Raw genomic sequence first — 19,466 nt, forward strand, 5'->3', positions numbered from 1 at the left:
TGATGATGATAATGATAATAATAATAATAATAATAATAATAATAATAATAATAATAATAATAATAATAATAATAAACAACAACAACAGCAATAACAACAGCAGCAACAACAACAACAATAAAATAGAATATTATATTATTTGTAAAGCACCGATCCCGCGTTGCACAGTCCTAGTCGCACCTTGGAGAAAGAAGAAAACCTTTCATACAAAACACGTTACAGTAACACAATTAATTACTAACTAAAAAAGTGAGTAACATCTAACAGATCTATTCATAAAACTACTTGGATAGAGAAGAGTAAATGAGATGTGATTAAAGGTACTTTTTGAATATCATCTCTGATGTGACCTTAACATAAAGGCTCATTGACCATCATGCATTGTTAGGTTAAAAACAATAAATGAAGTTTTCCTCTCGATGATATTGAATTCTCTGAACATTAGCTTTATTTTCAATACGCCCATTTCTATTCCATCTTTTTTAAACGGCAAATTTGATATTAACAAGGAAGTGAGTTGCCATAGCAACATCAATAAACGGGTATAGAAGTGTAATAAAAACCCGGATTAAACAAACAAACAAAAAACACAACCGCCCCCCCCCCCCAAAAAAAAAAGAAAAGAAAGAAAAGAAATGAAAAAAACCCCAAAAAACAAAAAAACAAAAAAGGCAAAAAAACAAAACAAAAAAAAAAACAACATTCAAACAAGAAAAAAAAAACCCCACAAAAAACCCTTAACAAAAACCATATCTAATAACAAACAACAACAAAAACAAAACAGCAACAACAATAAAAACAACGAGAAGAAATATAAAAACTCCCAGCAGGCAAGTCAATCCATATTTATTTATTTATCCTGAAATGATACATACACGTCATAGCCCTAAAGCGATAAAAGGGAAAAGAAAATAGAATAAACAAAACCCTGGATCGCGACGCTCCAAGATTAATAGCACAATCCACATGGGAATTCACAAGGTGGAATAAACACTGGACACGGTAACCGCTGCCCTTACCCAAACAAAACACATTTTCCAAGTCGGTTTCAAAACGTTCACTTCATATGATAAAATAAATAAAATAAATAAATAAATTTCCTTTATTCATCCCATAGAGGAATTTTTTCTTTAGGATCTATTCCAAGGGAAGACTAGAATAAATCAGGCGTCAGCCGCAGTGCAGCGCCGCAAAGTGAGCTGAGGTTATGTGACTTGTCCAAGACGGGTAGCCGAACTCGAGTACGAAGCAAAGACCATACCGCTGAGCCACGCTGTCCCATATCGATGTCCATCGATAAAAATTATTCTCAATTTGTTTAAAATTGTCAAAAATTTCAAACCCGAGACTTCTTAAGGTGAGAGATATTTTGACGATTTGGAGGTCATCTTAAACAAATGATATTTCAAGTGAAAGTTTATATAAGGTCAAAATGAATAAAAACTGTTTTGTTAGAACACGGCCGAGTTTGTGTATATTTAATATAAATATCGCTCAGCATTGATGTATTGAAGATAACGCTCTCTCCTCAAAGGAATTTTTAAAAAACCCTTTACGGACCAGGATTCGAATTTTGATCTAGCCTGGAATTAGGTAACACTTATTCTTTATCAAGAAAGCTAGAAGAAACCGCGATGCAGCTCATCCGACCTTTAAAAAGCCCATCCCATCGCTAATCGCTACCACCAATTAATTGATGAAAATGGCCAACTTGTAAGTTGTAACCAGATAAATATAGGGATAAAATATGATTTCAAAAATACTCTACCCTTTATAGGGTTAAATACGTCCTTCAGAGCCGTTAGGCCCATGGAGCCAGAGTTTATCCCGGTATCTATAGCGTAAAACAGACTATAGCAATTGCTTGCTACTCTTTGGATAGGACGCTAGTCTATCGCAAAGTACTTTCCGTCAGATCTAACTGACCCAGCTACCCAGCTACATTGCTCTGGGTGGACAGGGGGGGGGGGGGGGTTCACAGAAAAACAATCTCGGCTGCACCCGGGATCGATCTCGGTCCCTTTGATTGTGAAGCGAGTGCTCAACCAACTGAGCTATCGGGTCCTCCGGGTTAAATGCAACGAACTACAAAATTAATTCTATAATGAATATCAGGATGGAGTTGTAGATCTTTCTTTTGTTTTAACACTTTCAACAGTATTGATAATACAGCAAAATGTTTTCGTTACCGCGTGGTATAATTTAGTTCTGACCCGACGTATACTTATTTGCAGGTCTGATAACCCAAATTGTTATGGGCTCATTGTTGTAATGGACATACATAGTACTCTCATCCAACGCAAAATATTTCCCATTACAACAGTAATATTTAAAAAATCAGGCCATAATTGCGTTTGGTTATCAGACCTGCAAATATGTGCACATCGCTCTGAACCCTTCAACAAAATTAACATTGACAAATAGTGGAGGCAAAATTCAAATCAAGAGATATCGTTCAATCGATCCAACGTTCAAATTATGATATGCGTCAACACTAATCTGTTAATTTCCGAAATCGTTAGGGAATTAAATGAAAAAAAATATGACAAGACATCGTTGCTTCAACTGTCCTAGCGTAACGTTTAAAATCCATAAAAAGTGGGGATATTATCGTAGCCATCGTTAAGTTATAGCCTGACACTGGTCCCCTCTAGGACCTGCAGTTTGAAGTCATTTTTTAGGTTTGTGTAGCGTCTAGTGAGTTGTCGTTAGTAGAGCTCAAGGAAACAAGTTATTTCATTGGTTGAACTATTGAATACAACTCACGATTTGTTTTCCTTTGTGGCAAAAGACTGACATTTTGACGTCATTCTTTGGTCAGTGTCAGCTTGGCCTTCGTAAAGTTATGGCCTGATACCGTAGCCATCGTTGTTATAGCCTGACACTGATCGTAGTCATCGTTATGTTATAGCCTGACACTGAAATCCAAAAGGACTGGCTGTTTGACGTCATTATTTGTTTTTTTTTTGCACCGCCTAGTGAGTTGTCGTTAGTAGAGCTCAAGGAAACAAGTTATTTCATTGGTTGAACTATTGAATACAACTCACGATTTGTTTTCTTTTGTGGCAAAAGACTGGCAATTTGACGTAATATTTTCGTCAGTACCAGGCGATACCTTTACGAAGGCCACGCACTGATCCCCTCTAGGACTAGCAGTTTGACGTCATTTTTTAGGTTTGTGTAGCGTCTAGTGAGTTGTCGTTAGTAGAGCTCAAGGAAACAAGTTATTTCATTGGTTGAACTATTGAATACAACTCACGATTTGTTTTCTTTGGTGGCAAAAGACTGATATTTTGACGTCATTCTTTGGTCAGTGTCAGGCTATAAGTAACGATGGCTACGATATTAGCCTATAGCACTTTACCGTATTTGAGAAAGGGGAATCTTTTTCAGATAACCAGTAAAAAAATATAGTCGTTCAGAGCCATTATGCCGTGGAGCCGGAGTTTATCTCGGTTTCTAAAGCGTGATACGGACAATAGCAATTGCTTGCTACCCTTTAAATAGGACGATAGTCATTTCTGCCAGATCTAAAAGACCAGTCTACCTAGTCATTGCCGGTGGTGGACAGCTTTGGGTCAGAAAAATAAAATCTCGAGTTTTACCCGGGTTGGATCACAGTCTCTTCGCGTGTGAATCGAGTGTTCCACCAGACAACTTCCACTTTAGATATTGACCGATTAAAATGGTGGGAGGAGGATGAGGAGGGAGGGGGGAGGGGGCAGGTGGGGGGGGGAGCTCCCATAAAAAAATCTTAAACCCGAGACTTCTATAGAGATGGGAGAAATGCCAGATGGAATAATATACCACAGATTTAATTACATTATTATTGTAGTGTCACCTCACAGAAAATTTACCCTATTTACATTTAAAAAATAATTCCGTATTTTCATCTTTTAAATGTTGTGGATAATATGATAGGGTAATTAAAAGAAAAGATATATGTTGCATGAGATGTATATTGTGCGCCTAGAGCTGTATTGTATGGGATATGCGCTTTAAAAATAAATTACATTATTATTATTATTATTATTATTATTATTATTATTATTATTATTATTATTATTATTATTATTATTATTATTATTATTATTATTATTATTATTATTATTATTATTATCATTATTACTTAGGCCGCCCCTTGGGGCGCCCCACATGAGCCACAAGTCTTCGCCATTCTGTCCTGTCCTCCATAAGCGTACGCAGCTTCCGTGTGTTGTCCATTCCTGTGTCATCTAGCAGACAGTCAATGTAGGTTTTATTCTGCCTGCCTCTGGTTCTGGTTCGCTCAGGTGGTTCCCATAGAACAAGACTGCTTGCAATCTCCTCCTTGTGTCTCCAGCAGTGCCCCGCAAGTCTCAGTCTTCTCTTTTGAATCTTCGAGATCAGTCGGGGGAGGTCACTGTAGAGCTCTTCATTTGTTATGTGCTCTTTCCAGCTTACATTGAGGGCCATCCGCAGCATACGGGTGTAGCAGCCGTCCAGTTGCTTCTCAAGGGCTTTAGTAAGAGTCCATGTCTCTGCTCCATATAGAAGCACTGACTCTACCGTTGTCAGGAACAGTCTCTTCTTTATTTCCCTCTGTAGGTTTGAACTCCAGATTTTCCTGAGTTTTTGACAGGCACTCCAAGCCAATGCTTTTCTGACAGAAATATCAGAGGAACTGCTTTGGGTCCAACCTCCTAGGTACTTGAAGTTGTCAACTTCCTTCAGGCATTCTCCATTCTTTGCCTGTATGCTAATTGGCCTTTCTTGGTTGTAGGTTTCTTAGCATAACAGCATAGTCCTACTCGTTCAGCCTCAGTTTCAAGTCTGTTGAGGACTTCTTGTCCCTGGTCCATCTCCTCGTTTAGAAGAGCCAGATCATCTGCGAAATCTAGATTCGTGACAATCATAGCTGGATTGCGCCTACTTCTTTGTCTATGCAGCGTGAAGCCCAGCTCGTTTTCCATGCCAGCGTAGGTCTTTCTCATCACATAGTCCAAGACAATTGCAAAGAGATAGGGGGCTAATGTATCACCTTGAAGCACCCCTGCTTTGATCTCAAACAGCTCAGTTTCACCATCTGGTGAGATAATCTTTGCCCGTGTGTTCTCATACATTCTTTTAATAGCAGAGAGAAGTTTAAGAGGTGTACTATATGCTTTTAAGATTTTCATCATGGTAGGGCGATGTATCGAGTCAAAGGGATTCTTAAAGTCTACGTATAGAATGATTGCCTTCTTGTTGTGACTTTTTACTCCTTCTATTAACCTTCTCAATGCCAGGAGGTGAGCAGTCGTGGATCTTCCTAGTCTGAAGCCGTTTTGACAAGGACGTAGATGAGGGTCTATCTCATGCTGGACTCTTTTGAGGATCATCTTATTGGCGAGTTTGGCAGCTATAGCGGCAAGGCTGATTCCCCTGTAGTTGGAGGTATAACTTAGGTCTCCTCCCTTTGGGACTGGAATCAGATCAATTTCCAACCACAAGAATGAAAAACCAAATCAGTGGTCGGAATTATCATTATTATTATTATTATTATTATTTTATTATTATTATTATTATTATTATTATTATATTATTATTATTATTATTATTATTATTATTATTTATTATTATTATTATTATTATTATTATTATTATTATTATTATCATTATATCATTTTACATATTATTATTATTATTATTATTATTATTATTATTATTATTATTATTATTATTATTATTATCATCATTATTATCATCATCATCATTATTAGTATTGTTATTATTATTATAATAATATTATTATTATTACTATTATTATTTATTATTATTATTATATTATATTATTATTATTTATTATTATTATTATCATCATTATTATCATTATTATTATTATTATTATTATTTTTATTATTATTATTATTATTATTATTATTATTATTATTATTATTATTATTTTATTATTATTATTATTATTATTATTATTATTATTTTATTATTATTATTATTATTATTATTATTATTATTATTATTATTATTATTATTATTATTATTATTATTATTATTATTATTATTATTATTATTAAAAGAAAACTAAGTCGAGAAAAGAGCCGTAGGAATTCAGCGCAAGTCTTTTCACAACTTCAATTCATGGCAGCTCATCAAGTGGTACATTTGAAAATCAGTATTCGATTAGTCATCAAAAAACAGAACAAAATAGGACAGGGACAAAAAACATTCGCTGTTCATCTCATTTGGCTATAAAACGTCTTTTGGGGTGTCCTCATAGTGTTGGTCGTCACTTAGTTTTTCGTGTGGGAATGAGATGGTCAAATGGATAAGGAATTTCCCTTACAACCCGAAGACTGGATTTAACCCCGTGACTTTGCCAGCTTGCTTTTCTTATAACCATCTGATTATTATGACACGTATTATTATAAAGTGCGACCATGTGGTCTTGTGGTTTGACACTCGCTTTCGGATCGGAAGGTCCTGGGTTCGATTCTCGCTCGGCGTATGTTTGAGTCCTTGGAGAAGGCTCTTTATTCACATTATCTCACCGTACTCAGGTGTAAAATGAGTACGTGGCCGTTAACAGGGTTGTCTCTGCTGACCGAAAAAATTGTAATAACGCCTAACATGCGTCCTAAATGTCCCGTCCTAAATGTTAAATGTTGCTGTTGACCAGGGACCCCTTGTAAAACGCTTTGAGCACGTTTAGTGGATATTGCACTATATAAAAGCTCACTTATGAAAATTGTAACTTGCTGGGGATCCCAATCGCTCAGTTGTACGGAGATGGATACCGAGTGAAGTCGACATTTTTTCTGACCCCTCTGCCCATTATCCAGCGGTGATTGGATAGCTGGGTCAGATATATCTGGCGAGAAGTACTTTGCGATAGTCTAGCGTCCAATCCAAAGGGTAACAAGCAGTTGCTATTTTCCGTTTCAAGCTCTGAAAACCAGTATAAACTCCGGCTTCATTTGCCTAATGGCTCTGAAGAACTACTTAAAAAAATATATATCTTGCACGTGAACTCTGTACAGCTTATTTTGGACCTGAATTCAAATAAACCTAAAAGAAAAAAATATCTTCGCGGATATTAGAAATAAAGATTTTATTTTTGCAGGCAACAGAAGGACAAACTCTTCTTCATTTCACCATGGCGACCAAATTAAAAGTTAAATTTCGCTTCAGGAAAAAAACAACCAAATTTATTTTTATTTTTATTTATTTATTTATTTATTTTTACCGAAAATGGACTTGAACCTAGAACACCGAGTAGTCAATGCAGTTTGTATAATTCTTTCCCCTCCCCATCTAAGTAGACTCCTCCTCCTCCGTCCAGAAGAAAGATTTTATTTTTGGATAAACAACCTACAAAAAATAAAAATTTAAAAACTGATAAAACTAAAACAAACAGAAAAAGGGCAATACTCAAAACAAAAAGTTTAATAAAGATCAAAAGTTAACAAACCTTCCTCGTATCAAAACAGAGACTTTTTCACCACATGGAGTGACCCCTTCCAATGCGTATCGCGACCCTTTTCGAATGGGTACAGTGTGACCCATCGAGCACAGTTCAGCAAACTCCTTCCGGGTGACCCTTAGAGGCTTGAACTTCTTGACGTATAAATCACATAGACTGGGCGCCACACGGACCTGAGGAGATAAAAAGTGTAACTAAAATAATGAAACAATTAAGCGGAAGAGTAGCGTCCCTTGATTGGACGTCACCCATAGTCTCTGACGTCACCGGCGGAAAAGTTATTAGAGAGAGAGAAAGTCATGAACCAACATGACGTTCTCTCTCTAATAACTTTTCCTCCAGTGACGTCACAGACTATGGGTGACGTCCAATCAAGGGACGCTACTCTTCCGCTAATCTGATTCCCTATGAAATTAATTTGTAGATAGGGCCTATAGTTCGACAATATATAAATGAGCAATGGTAAAACCTATGACAAGGGGGAATAAACTAAGTTGAGACTTTCGTTAAAAAAAAAGAAGCTTCCCAGAGTCGTAAATTCCATAAAGCCAGTGTTTATCCCGGTTTCTGTCACGTTTAATAGTAAATGGAAATTGCTGACCACCGACGTGTACTTATTTACAGGTCTGATACCCAAATTGTTATGGGCCTATTGTTGTAATGGAAATTCAAAACAACGCAAAATGTTGTCCATTACAACATTGTTAAATCAAGTTCATATTTGAATTTGTTGACTGACCTGCAATATGTACGACTAGCTTCCTACCCATTGAAAAAAAATTGAGCTTTATATAGCGCAATATCCACTAAATGTGCTCAAAGCGCTTTACAAGGGGTCCCTGGTCAACAGCAACATTTTACATGTAGGACGTGACATGACGCCTGTTAGGCGATATTACAATTTTTCGGACAAAATCAAAGGCTGTTAACGGTCAGGTACTCATTTTACACATGAGTACGGTGAGAGAATGTGAGTAAAGAGCATTTTCCAAGGACTCAACTATGCGCCGAGCGCGAGGCTCGGACCCAGGACCTTCCGATCTGAAAGCAAGTGTCATACCACGAGACCACATAGCCGCACAACAGGAAAATATTAAATCGCCAGATCCGACACACCCAGCTACTCAATCACAACTCAGCCGTACACGTACCCGATGTGGGATAGAACGTAGCCATCGTTAACTTATAGATAGTTCGAAGATGACGTCACGTAGATCTTTGTTATTGTTTTTTTTTGCCATCCGCGTTTATGAGTAATGCTCACTGAACTGTATTAACCCGACTATAGATAGTTCGAAGATGACGTCACTCAGGTCTTTGTTATTGTTTTTTGACATCCGCGTTTATGAGTAATGCTCACTGAACTGTATTAACTTGACTATAAACGTTCATGGATACACACAGTTTTGTGTGTTGGTTTGTTATACTTCCGGATGGCAATGTTATGAGCTTCTTAGCCAAGCGCATACTATCTATAAACGTTCATGGGTGCACACAGTTTTGTGTGTCGGTCCGTTATACTTCCGGATGGCAATGTTATGAGCTTCTTAGCCAAGCGCATACTATCTGACACTGACCTAAAAATGACGTCAAAATGCCAGTCTTAGGCCACAAAAGAAAACAAATCGTGAGTTGTATTCAATAGTTCAACAAATGGGACCACTTGTTTCCATGAGCACTACTAACAACAACTCACTAGGCGGTGCAAAAACCAAATAATGACGTCAAAACGCCAGTCTTTTTGGATTTCAGTGTCAGCGTATAGATAGAATGCGCTTGGCCAAGGAGTTCACAACATTGCCATCCGGAAGTATAACGGACCAACACACAAATCTGTGTAACCATGAACTTTTATAGATAGAATGCGCTTGGTCAAGGAGTTCACAACATTGCCATCCGGAAGTATAACGGACGAACACACAAGCTCTGTGTAACCATGAACTTTTATAGTCTGGTTAATACAGTTTAGTGAGAACAACTCACAAACGCGGATGGCAAAAACAATAACAAAGGCCTGAGTGACGTCATCTGCATACTATCTATAGATAGTATGCGCTTGGCTAAGAAGCTCATAACATTGCCATCCGGAAGTATAACGGACCGACACACAAAACTGTGCGTATCCATGAACGGAGGGCAAAAAAACAATAACAAAGTCCTGTGTGACATCATCTTCGACTATCTATAACTTAACGATGGCTACGGATAGAACAGATTCTAGTTGAATGGTGTGTTGTGACGAAGCTACCGGGCGGGTTTGCGACGGTGCACGAGTGCGGTAAGGAATTTGTTGATTGGGTCGATCGTCATAACATGGTAGTGTGAGCACCATTAGAAGCTGCGGCTGTACTCTGGAAAAAAGCCATATTTTAAAATTTGGCCAAAAAACTCGTCCTTCAAATATAGATCTATTTAAATGAACCTCATCTTGGCAAAAACTCTCCAACCTGGGATTTCTTGAAGACCTCGCAAGGTCCCAGGTTTGATAGTCTTTGTCAAGACGAGGGTCATTTAAATCGATCGATATTTGAAGGACAAGTTTTCTGGCCAAATTTCTATATACGTAGTTTTCCAGAGTACCAGAGTTAACCGGTTAAAGGGAAATAATAAAGTAAACACGTTTGAAGTTGGTATTGCTCATTTCTATTCTGTGTTTTCGTGAAATTGTCATAGACATATCCTCTAGGCAAATTGCCCCATTTATGAATAATGGGGATTTTATTTTATTGGAAAGGAATGTTCTATAATATTCTATTAAATGGGGTTCAGATAGCTCAAGAGGTAGAACACTCTAATGTCCCGTATCAATCACGGGTGCCGTTGAGATTTTTTCTGCCCCCCCCCCCCCCCCCAGACCCCTCCCCTTATCTGGAGGAAGCTACTACAGGATTGACTATGGTCCTGGCAAAAAAGGGTAGCAAGCAGGGATGAACTCCAGTCTCAAGGGCCTTACAGCTCTGGATGGCGTCTTATTTCTATTACACAATTAAAAGAAGCGTCCTTACGCAAAATGACTGAGCGTGCTGTCGCATTAGCTTGATGGCTACTTCGTGAAAAAACAAACCAACCCCAAAAGCTGTGGAGTAGAGTAGAGTTACATCGAACACTAAGGTGAAACTGTGTCTTGTATTATTCTAATTATTGTCTATCCAAGTCGTGCTAAAAGATAATGAGAAAATCTTTTTTTGTTGTTGTATTTTTATTATTAAAGTTTGTTATATATTGTGTTGGAAAAAACAATTGACTGTTCCTTTGATATTCGCATTCATACAATCCAACCTAAAAATATGAAAGAAACAATGATTTAATATATAATTTAACACGAATGAGCCGTTTTCCAAATAAAACATGTTTTGGTCAAAATTTGGACATGTGGTCATTCAAGGACCGATGAATTAATTTTGCACATGGAGTTTAAGTGACCTCCACCCTAGATTGATGCACGGGATGATACTCTAGCATAAAAAGTATATTGTAGCTTTTATATCAGCTATGTGGTCACGTGGTATGACATTCGCCATCGCATCCTCCCTCGTGGATCTTTACCTTTCAGCTGGTGAGGGGGCTTGAGCCACACGGGAGGGCAAAGGTGTAAACCCCGGTTGACCGTCACGAGACCATCCCGGGTATCGAGCCAACGAGCCACATGAGCTGCTCGCCTCGGTGTGTGACTAAATTTGATCCAACCCGGTGCCCGAATAGCAGCCCTATCCCGGGAGCCACACTACTATCTTCATGTCGATTCCAAATCAGTCCCGTCAATGGCGAAGCGGTCTGCCGCCTAGCCAAATAATACCGCGTTCGTGTCGCCAGGGTCGTCGGCACGTTCGAGAAAAAAGCAAGCGTCCCACTCATCAATCGATTCGCGGCCTGCCGATCGGAAAATGCGACGGCGGGGATGGCGAACTGACGCATATATTGTCCCCGAACGTCGAGAGCCAGAGTATGGCAAAAAATGAGCTTTTATCAAAGCTATTGGCCGCCCATAGCGTAGACATCCTCCTGCTACAGGAGACCCACCTTTACGCAGGCGCGCAATCTTCCCGATTCCAGATCCCAGGCTATACGGTGGTCCAACGCGAGGACACTTCGAGGCTCAAAAGAGGGGTTAGCGTTTACGCTAAAGAGCCATCGAAGGTAAGGGTCATTGAGAGCGTAACGGACAGCAATGGGGTGAACCGAATTTCCGTGGAAGTAGGTGGACTGTGTTTGCATAATATCTACAAACCGCCTAGAGCGACTTGGACTACACCACCTGTACCGGTGGTCATCGATCCTTCCATCTGTCTGGGAGACTTTAATAGCCACCATCACGAATGGGGCTACCGAGACTGCATCGAGGCAGGAAGACAACTCCGCTCATGGATGGACTATAATGATCTACACCTAGTGTGCGATCCTACAGCCAAGGGTACCTTCCGAGGTACCCGCCATAAGAAGGAGTATACTCCAGACCTCACCCTCGTTACGAAAGGCGCGAACGGTGAACCGCTGCAGGTGAAGCGAACGACCTCGGGGACTTTCCGCATAGCCAGCACAGGCCGGTTCTTGTCACAGCTGGGGTGACAATACCGAGGGTGCAGTCTCTCCCACTTTGCAGATGGAACTCCAGGAAGGCTGACTGGGAGGAATTCAGTTCCTATATCGAGCAGATTTGCCCTGCCATTCCTCCCAAGTCCAAGAATATAACCAGATTGAGCAGGCTACTGGTTAAGAGCGCTCAACGCTCTATTCCACGGGGCAAACGGAAATTCTACACCCCTTGCTGGACAGCAGAGTTGGAAGAGCTGTACCGAGAGTACCAGCAGACCCAGTCCCAGGAGGCAGCCGATAGACTACTTCAGTCTCTGGCAGAGGGAAGGAAGCAACGGTGGCAGGAGACCGTGGAAAGTCTCGACTTTACACACTCCAGCCGCTACGCTTGATGTTTGATAAAGAAATTGGACCCAGATCGGAATTACGCGAAGGCTGCACCGGAGTGTGAGGCAGACACAATTGCCAAGAACATTAAGAGCCGTAGCAAACGGGTCCCTAATCAGGCTTTCGAGAGCGGTGTCCGCAAAGCGTACCGTAAGATTTTGGACTCGTTACCTGTGGAGGAGTCAGACTGGACGACACCGTTCAGTCCCCGAGAAGTGGGTGCAGCCATTAGCGAAGTGAAGAACGGCAAAGCAGCAGGGATAGATGGTGTATATCCCGATATGGTGACGCATCTGGGCCCCAGGGCACGGGCCGGCTAGCAGAGGCAATGTCCGACGTCCTTGCAAAAGGAAAGCTTCCACAAGTGTGGAAGCATGCGAAGATAGTTGCCATCCTGAAGCCGGCGAAGGAGGCAGACAGTTACAGACCCATATCGCTGCTGAGCTGTCTTTACAAATTGTTGGAGCATGTTCTATTAAACCGATGGGGGGCCGGTCCTAGACGCTGCCCTGCCACCCGAGCAGGCGGGCTTCAGGGAAGGGAGGTGCACCACGGAGCAGGTCTTTGCCCTTACAGAGCATATTGAGCACGGGTTCGAGAGAAAACAGCAAACAGGTGCTGTCTTTATAGACCTATCAGCGGCGTACGATACGGTCTGGTGCGAAGGGTTGATGCTCAAACTTGCAAAAATCATAAGGTGCAAAAAGACCTTGAAGTTGTTCTCTTCGATCTTAGGGGAAAGGCAATTCCACGTCGCGCTGGGAGACGCCACGAGCAAAGTAAGGAAACTAAAGAATGGGGTCCCTCAGGGGTCGGTACTTGCGCCAATGTTGTTTAACGTTTACATTAGCGATATGCCGAACACTTCCTCCTGAGGCTGGGATACGCGGACGACTGGGCACTCGTTACTCAGAGTAAAGTGTGGATCCGTCTCGAGAGCGTACTCAGCGAGGACGTCACCAGACTCAAATCCTACTTCGACAAGTGGTACCTGAAGATGAACACTTCAAAAACCGTGGCCACTGCATTTCATTTATGCAGTGCTTGGCACACCCGCAAACTGAATGTCCTAGTCGGAGACCAGCCACTCCCATATGAGCCGCATCCAAAATATTTAAGGGTGACGTTGGATCGCAGCCTTACCTATCGGGTGCATCTCGAAGGGGTTGCCCGGAAGATAAAGAAGCGGAATAGTCTTCTGAGGAAGCTGGCGGGATCGACTTGGGGCGCTAGCCAAGCGCTCCTGAGAACGGCCGCCTTGGCACTATGCTATTCCACCGCGGAGTATTGCGTTCCAGTGTGGGGTAGAAGCAGAAACGTTGAGAAGGTGGATATAAAAATTCGCAAGTCGATGCACATAGTGTCAGGAACGCTAGCAACAACCCCTAGAGAATGGGGCCCGATAATGGCAGCGATCCAGCCCCCCGATGTCCGGAAGGAGACGATTACGGGAAACTGGCTGAGTAAGATCAAAGAGAGAGGGAATGGGGATACCCCTCTCATGCTCATAATGGACGGTGCCCCCGTTTCGAGTCGAAATAAGTCCCGGCAACCCTTGTACGCAGAATCCCTGACTACGGACAGAGCTGCACATACGAGATGGAAGTCGGTTTGGACGAATTCAATCCCTCGTGGGGGCGGGGACCTACACTCCTCTGAGCTTGGTGAGAAGTTGCCAGGCTTTGATACCAGTAAGAGGAGACACTGGGTGGCTGCGAATCGGCTTCGGTCGAGGAGCTGCCTAACGGCAAGTGCGCTACATCGGTGGGGTCTAACTACCTGTCCAATATGTCCACGCTGTGGGCAAGAACCCGAGACGGCAGGGCATCTAGTCGAAAGGTGTGTTGTGACGATGCTACCCGGCGGGTTCGCGACGGTGCACGATTGCGGACCGGACTTTGCTGATTGGGACGATCGTCATAACATAGTAGTGTGAACCATAAGAGGCTGCTGCCATTGAATCGAAAGGCTGGGTTCGGGGACCTCTCTCAGCGTCGCATAGTTGGGTCCTTGGAAAAGGCTCTTTACTCACATTCTCTCATAGAGTTCACATGTAAAATGAGTACCTGGCCTTTAACCTCGTTATATCAGTCGGAAAAAAGTGTAATCACCAAACGGATGTCATGTCTCGTCCTACACTTTGAATGTTGCTGTTGGCTGGGGGACTCCCCCCCCCCCCAGGGGGTGTAAAAGTCCTTTAAGCACGTTTACTGGTTATTGCATTATATAAAGACTCAATTTTTGTTTTAAATAATCTGATGGGACCATGAACTCATTATATAGACGACTTTTTTCAAGTTCCTGTCTAGACTATTAATTTGTAAAATCGATGTTTTCTGTTTGTAATGACTTTTAATAACAATAGCATGAAACATAGCTGTCCTGATTAGGTTTGCCCTTTTCGTTTTGATGTCATCATCATCAGACGTTTTTACCTGTGATGTTCCAGTTGTGTCATTGTCTTAATGATTTTATCTGGTTTTTAGTACTTTCGACTATTTTGCACAAAGCCCTCATTTAATCTTTACAAATTACCGTTATGCCCCTCCTTTGGAGCTACAGCAAAAGCAGTAACAGTCGCGGTTGTAGCAGAAGTAGTAGTAGTAGTAGTAGTAGTAGTAGTAGTAGTAGTAGTAGTAGTAGTAGTAGTAGTAGTAGTAGTAGTAGTAGTAGTAGTAGTAGTAGTTAGTAGTAGTAGTAGTAGTAGTATAGTATAGTATTATGTAGTAGTAGTAGTAGTAGTAGTAGTAGTAGTAGTAGTAGTAGTAGTAGATAGTAGTAGTCGTAGTAGTAGATAGTAGTAGTAGTAGTAGTAGTAGTAGTAGTAGTAGTAGTAGTAGTAGTAGTAGTAGTAGTAGTAGTAGTAGTAGTAGTAGTAGTAGTAGTAGTAGTAGTAGTAGTAGTAGTTAGTAGTAGTAGTAGTAGTAGTATAGTAGTAGTAGTAGTAGTAGTGTAGTATAGTAGTAGTATGTAGTAGTGTAGTAGTAGTAGTAGTAGTAGTAGTAGTAGTAGTTAGTAGTAGTAGTAGTAGTAGTAGTATGTAGTAGTAGTAGTTAGTAGTAGTAGTAGTAGTAGTAATAGTAGTAGTTGTAGTAGTAGTAGTAGTAGTAGTAGTAGTAGTAGTAGTAGTAGTAGTAGTAGTAGTAGTAGTAGTAGTAGTAGTAGTAGTAGTAGTATTGGTATTAGTAGTAGTAGTAGTAGTAGTAGTAGTAGTAGTAGTGTAGTGTAGATAGTAGTATAGTTGTAGTAGTAGTGTAGTAGTAGTGTATGTAGTAGTAGTAGTAGTTAGTAGCAGTTAGTAATTTAGTGTAGTAGAGCTAGTATATAGTAGTAGTAGTCATTTGAGAGGTCATTGAGATCAATGATCATCTTTCGAATTTGCGAGGACTGTACATTTCCACACTACTGTCCATTTGTAAAAATCAATGATTTCTATTTATAATGATCTTTAATAACATTAGCATGAAACCATCTGCCATGATAAGGCTTGGGATTTTCGTTTAGAAGTCATTTGACGTCTACACGTTTTTTACCTATGGTGGCCAGCGTATATCATTGTCTAAATTATAGTATTGAATCTGATACTTTTTGCTCCGTCGCGAAAGACTGATAATATGTTTGGATGTTCTTTTCCTGTATTTTCTTTCTTGCTTTGTCTGGCACTGATTCATACACACGGTTTCATATCTTTATCTGATACCAGTGCCTTCTCCCTAAATTTATCAATTTGATACTTACTTACTTAATCCTCTTCGGGCCTTGAGGCACATAGCTAGGGCATCCACCAGACATCTTCATTTTTTGCGATCGGCTGCTTTTGCGGTGGCTGTATTCCAGGACAGGCCTGCTTCCTTTAATTCTTTCTCCATGGTCCTTCGCCAGGTTTCTTTCGGGTCTTCCCCGCTTTCTCTTCCCATCTGCTGCCCAGTACAAGGCTGTCTTGGGAAGTGACCCTTTTTCCATTCTGGCCACATGACCCAGCCAACGCCATCTACTTCTTTTTATTTGGCTTTCAATGCTAGTGCAGTCAGCTTTCTTTAATAGATCCACTGTTTTTATTTTTGTATAGCCAAAATAAATTAAAAATTCTTTTTAAACACAATTTGATACTAGTCTGTAGATATACCCAAACTTGCTGCTACGGTGGGATCAGCACTGCTGTTTTCTCTCTTATTTTATTTTTTAAATACTCTACTTACGTAAGGAGGTCCCGCTAGTTCAGTTGGTAGAGCACTCACTTCACAAACAAAGGGTCCGAGATCGATCCCGGGTGCAATCAAGATTTTTTTTCTGATCCTCCTGTCTACTCAGCAGTGAATGGGTAGCTGGGTCTGTAGATCTGGCGGGAAGTACTTTCGATTGACTAGCGTCCTATTCAAAGTATAGCAATCCATGGGCCCACTGTTTCTGAAGGACTTTTATTTTTATACTTTTGTTTAGTTTAATCTCAATGTGACCCCCCGCCTCAAAACGGTATTATATCAGATTGACTCACTCAACCCTAACACCGACTATATACATAGTTTACCCAGGTTACTTTTACCCCATGCCTATTTATTACATTTTTCTGAGACAAATTATAGGCGTAGTATCAAAGCTAATGATTTTAGGTTTTACATGTTTATGATAGTTTAATAAAACTTTCAGTGTGCATGCTTATTTTTAATACATTATTTTCCAATTTTGAAAAGTAGCAACAAATCTCTAGGATTGAGTTAAACCAAATGCTGTCAATTGAATCTCTAGTCCAAACTATGAAAAATGGGTTAGAGTTAAACCTGTCTATTGAAGACAATAAATATCGTTCCTTACATTGCAAATGACTAACATTTTTCACATCTTCTGATTTATTTCACTTTCAGTTTACTACTTTTTGTATTTGATTCATCCCGAAATAATAATAACTTTGAGAAGGTGGTCCACACAAACACACACACACACTCACACACACACACACACACACACACACACACATATATATATATATATATATATATATATATATATATAAGGGGCATCGTGGCTCAGCGGAATGTTCTTTGCTTCTTACCCTAAATGTATAGAGTTCGACTACCCGCCGCGTTTTGTGGCAGTGAATAAGTCACTTATCCCTCGCTCACTTTGCGGCGCTACACTGCGGCTAATGCATGAGTTATTCCAGCCTTCCCTTGGAATGGACCGTAAAGACAAATTTCCCTTGGGGATGAATACAGGTAATTTATTTTATTTTAATTTTTAATATGTACGACAATTATTTGATTGAACTAAAAGAGAATATGGCAGGGTAGATAAAACAACGAGGCGACTTAAAAAAACCTACTAATGTTACACATCCAAATAGGAAACGAGTAACCACTCTCAAGCAATATATTGGACATCTTAGAATGCCCAGAGGAAATGATGCAAAGTCCCTAAAATCTCGGTGTATTGTTCTATGAGGCAATCAAGTTAAGTATTTCCCCCTTGAAGTCAATAAATAATCAAAATCAAAACAAGAGCATTTATATTGCGCAACATCCACTCAACGTGCTCAAAACGCTTTATAAGGGGTCCCTAGCCAACAGCAAAACTTTCCATATAGGACGAAACATGACGCCTGTAAGGCAATAATACATTTTTTTCTAACAGAGACAAGACTATTAACGACCAGGTATTCATTTTACACTTGAGTACGGTGACAGGATGTGTGTAAAGCGTCTTTTTCAAGGATTTAAAATATTGCACCGCTGAGAGCGGACGTGAACCATGGACCCTCTGGTCCGAAGGCAAATGTATCATATGTACCATAGACCACATAGCCGCAAATAAATGAAAAAAATAATTACAGTTTTCTCCGAATGATGACAATGCGTCTTTGCGGGTTTTGAACGTCTCCTAGTCAAATGTAAATTATGGAAAAATACATCTTTCGGACTTTTTTAGTTGAAAAAAAAAAATCCCCCAAATTGTATAGATAGTATGCGCTTGGCAAAGAAGCTCACAACATTGCCATCCGAAGTATAACGGACCAACACACAAAACTATGCGTAACCATGAACTTCTACAGTCTGGTTAATGAAGTTTAGTGAGAATTACTCATAAACGCGGATGGCATAAAAACAATAACAAAGACCCGAGTGACGTCATCTTGTGACTTACTGGAATGCTATTGTAGGCAAGGCTTACGATGTGAACGAGATCGACGAAGAAGAACACACAATTCCATACGAGCACATCCATCATACAGACGAACAGACCGGCCCAGAGGACGAAGAAGAGGAAGGCGATGAGGAGAAGGCATCGGAGGAACAACAAATGATGCCTGAAAGACGTAGGGGTCAGGATTGAAACAGCTGCGCAGACATTGGCAAGCTGGAACAAAGTGTGTTGGGCATCTTGCCAATCCCTACAAGAGCCCCAATCATCATCTGACCTTGGCCTTTGTGCAGGAGCGCGGTCAAGGCTACCGATATTGCTGCTGTGGTGAAGTCCATAACCAATATTTTGACCTTGACCTTTGTTGTTTATCACATGATTAAAGCTTAAGTTGAGAACGAGGTTTGTCCAGTTTGAGGCGGGGAGTTCAAGTTGAACTCCTGTCATTTCCCAAACGAAATATTTATATACCTAGCTGTTGATTCACTTCATGGTAACACACACCAAAGGTATTATATTATCTAATGACAGATATTGCCTCTTATGTTTTCAGAAAATATTTGCAGTAACACATATTTATAGTACCTCGAATCACACAGAATTCACAATGTCAAAATGTTTGCCACCATAAATATAATACACCATCCATCATTTGAAAAAAAATAATTCATGAAACACAAAGCTTAACAAAATCCGAGTATGTAGAACTTTATATTATATAACTGATTGGAGAAGGATTAAATTATGGAGACGATTTTTTTAGAATGAAAAGCAAGAATGCTAATGTAGGACAAGACACTATGGTCCTTTACACGAACTATGTTTATATTTACAGTTAATCATAAAAAATAAAAGAGAAAATAATTTTTTAAACAAATCAAACAAGTCTGTAATTGAACATATTATAAATTTAATCGGTTCATTAGTATGAATATAAAACTCTATGATAGTC

At 40.1% G+C, this 19,466-nt stretch overlaps 1 protein-coding gene across 1 annotated transcript in view; it reads right to left on the reverse strand.

Moving 5' to 3' along the window:
* Positions 1 to 19,222, reverse strand: part of LOC144969278 (popeye domain-containing protein 1-B-like) — a 31,400-nt gene extending 12,178 nt beyond the window's left edge. Inside the window, exons 1-2 of the mRNA XM_078908390.1 lie at positions 18,518 to 19,222; positions 7,448 to 7,632 (exon numbers count right to left, since the gene is read on the reverse strand). Of these exons, the coding sequence (XP_078764516.1) occupies positions 7,448 to 7,632; positions 18,518 to 18,961 (629 nt within the window). The 5' untranslated portion in view covers positions 18,962 to 19,222. The remainder of the gene's footprint in view (positions 1 to 7,447; positions 7,633 to 18,517) is intronic.
* Between the last annotated feature and the right edge of the window lie 244 nt (positions 19,223 to 19,466).

The sequence above is a fragment of the Berghia stephanieae genome, chromosome 3 (assembly GCF_034508935.2).
Source record: "Berghia stephanieae isolate SIO BIC M18660-M18661 chromosome 3, UCSD_Bste_1.3, whole genome shotgun sequence".
In the NCBI taxonomy this organism is placed as follows: Eukaryota; Metazoa; Mollusca; class Gastropoda; order Nudibranchia; family Aeolidiidae; genus Berghia; species Berghia stephanieae.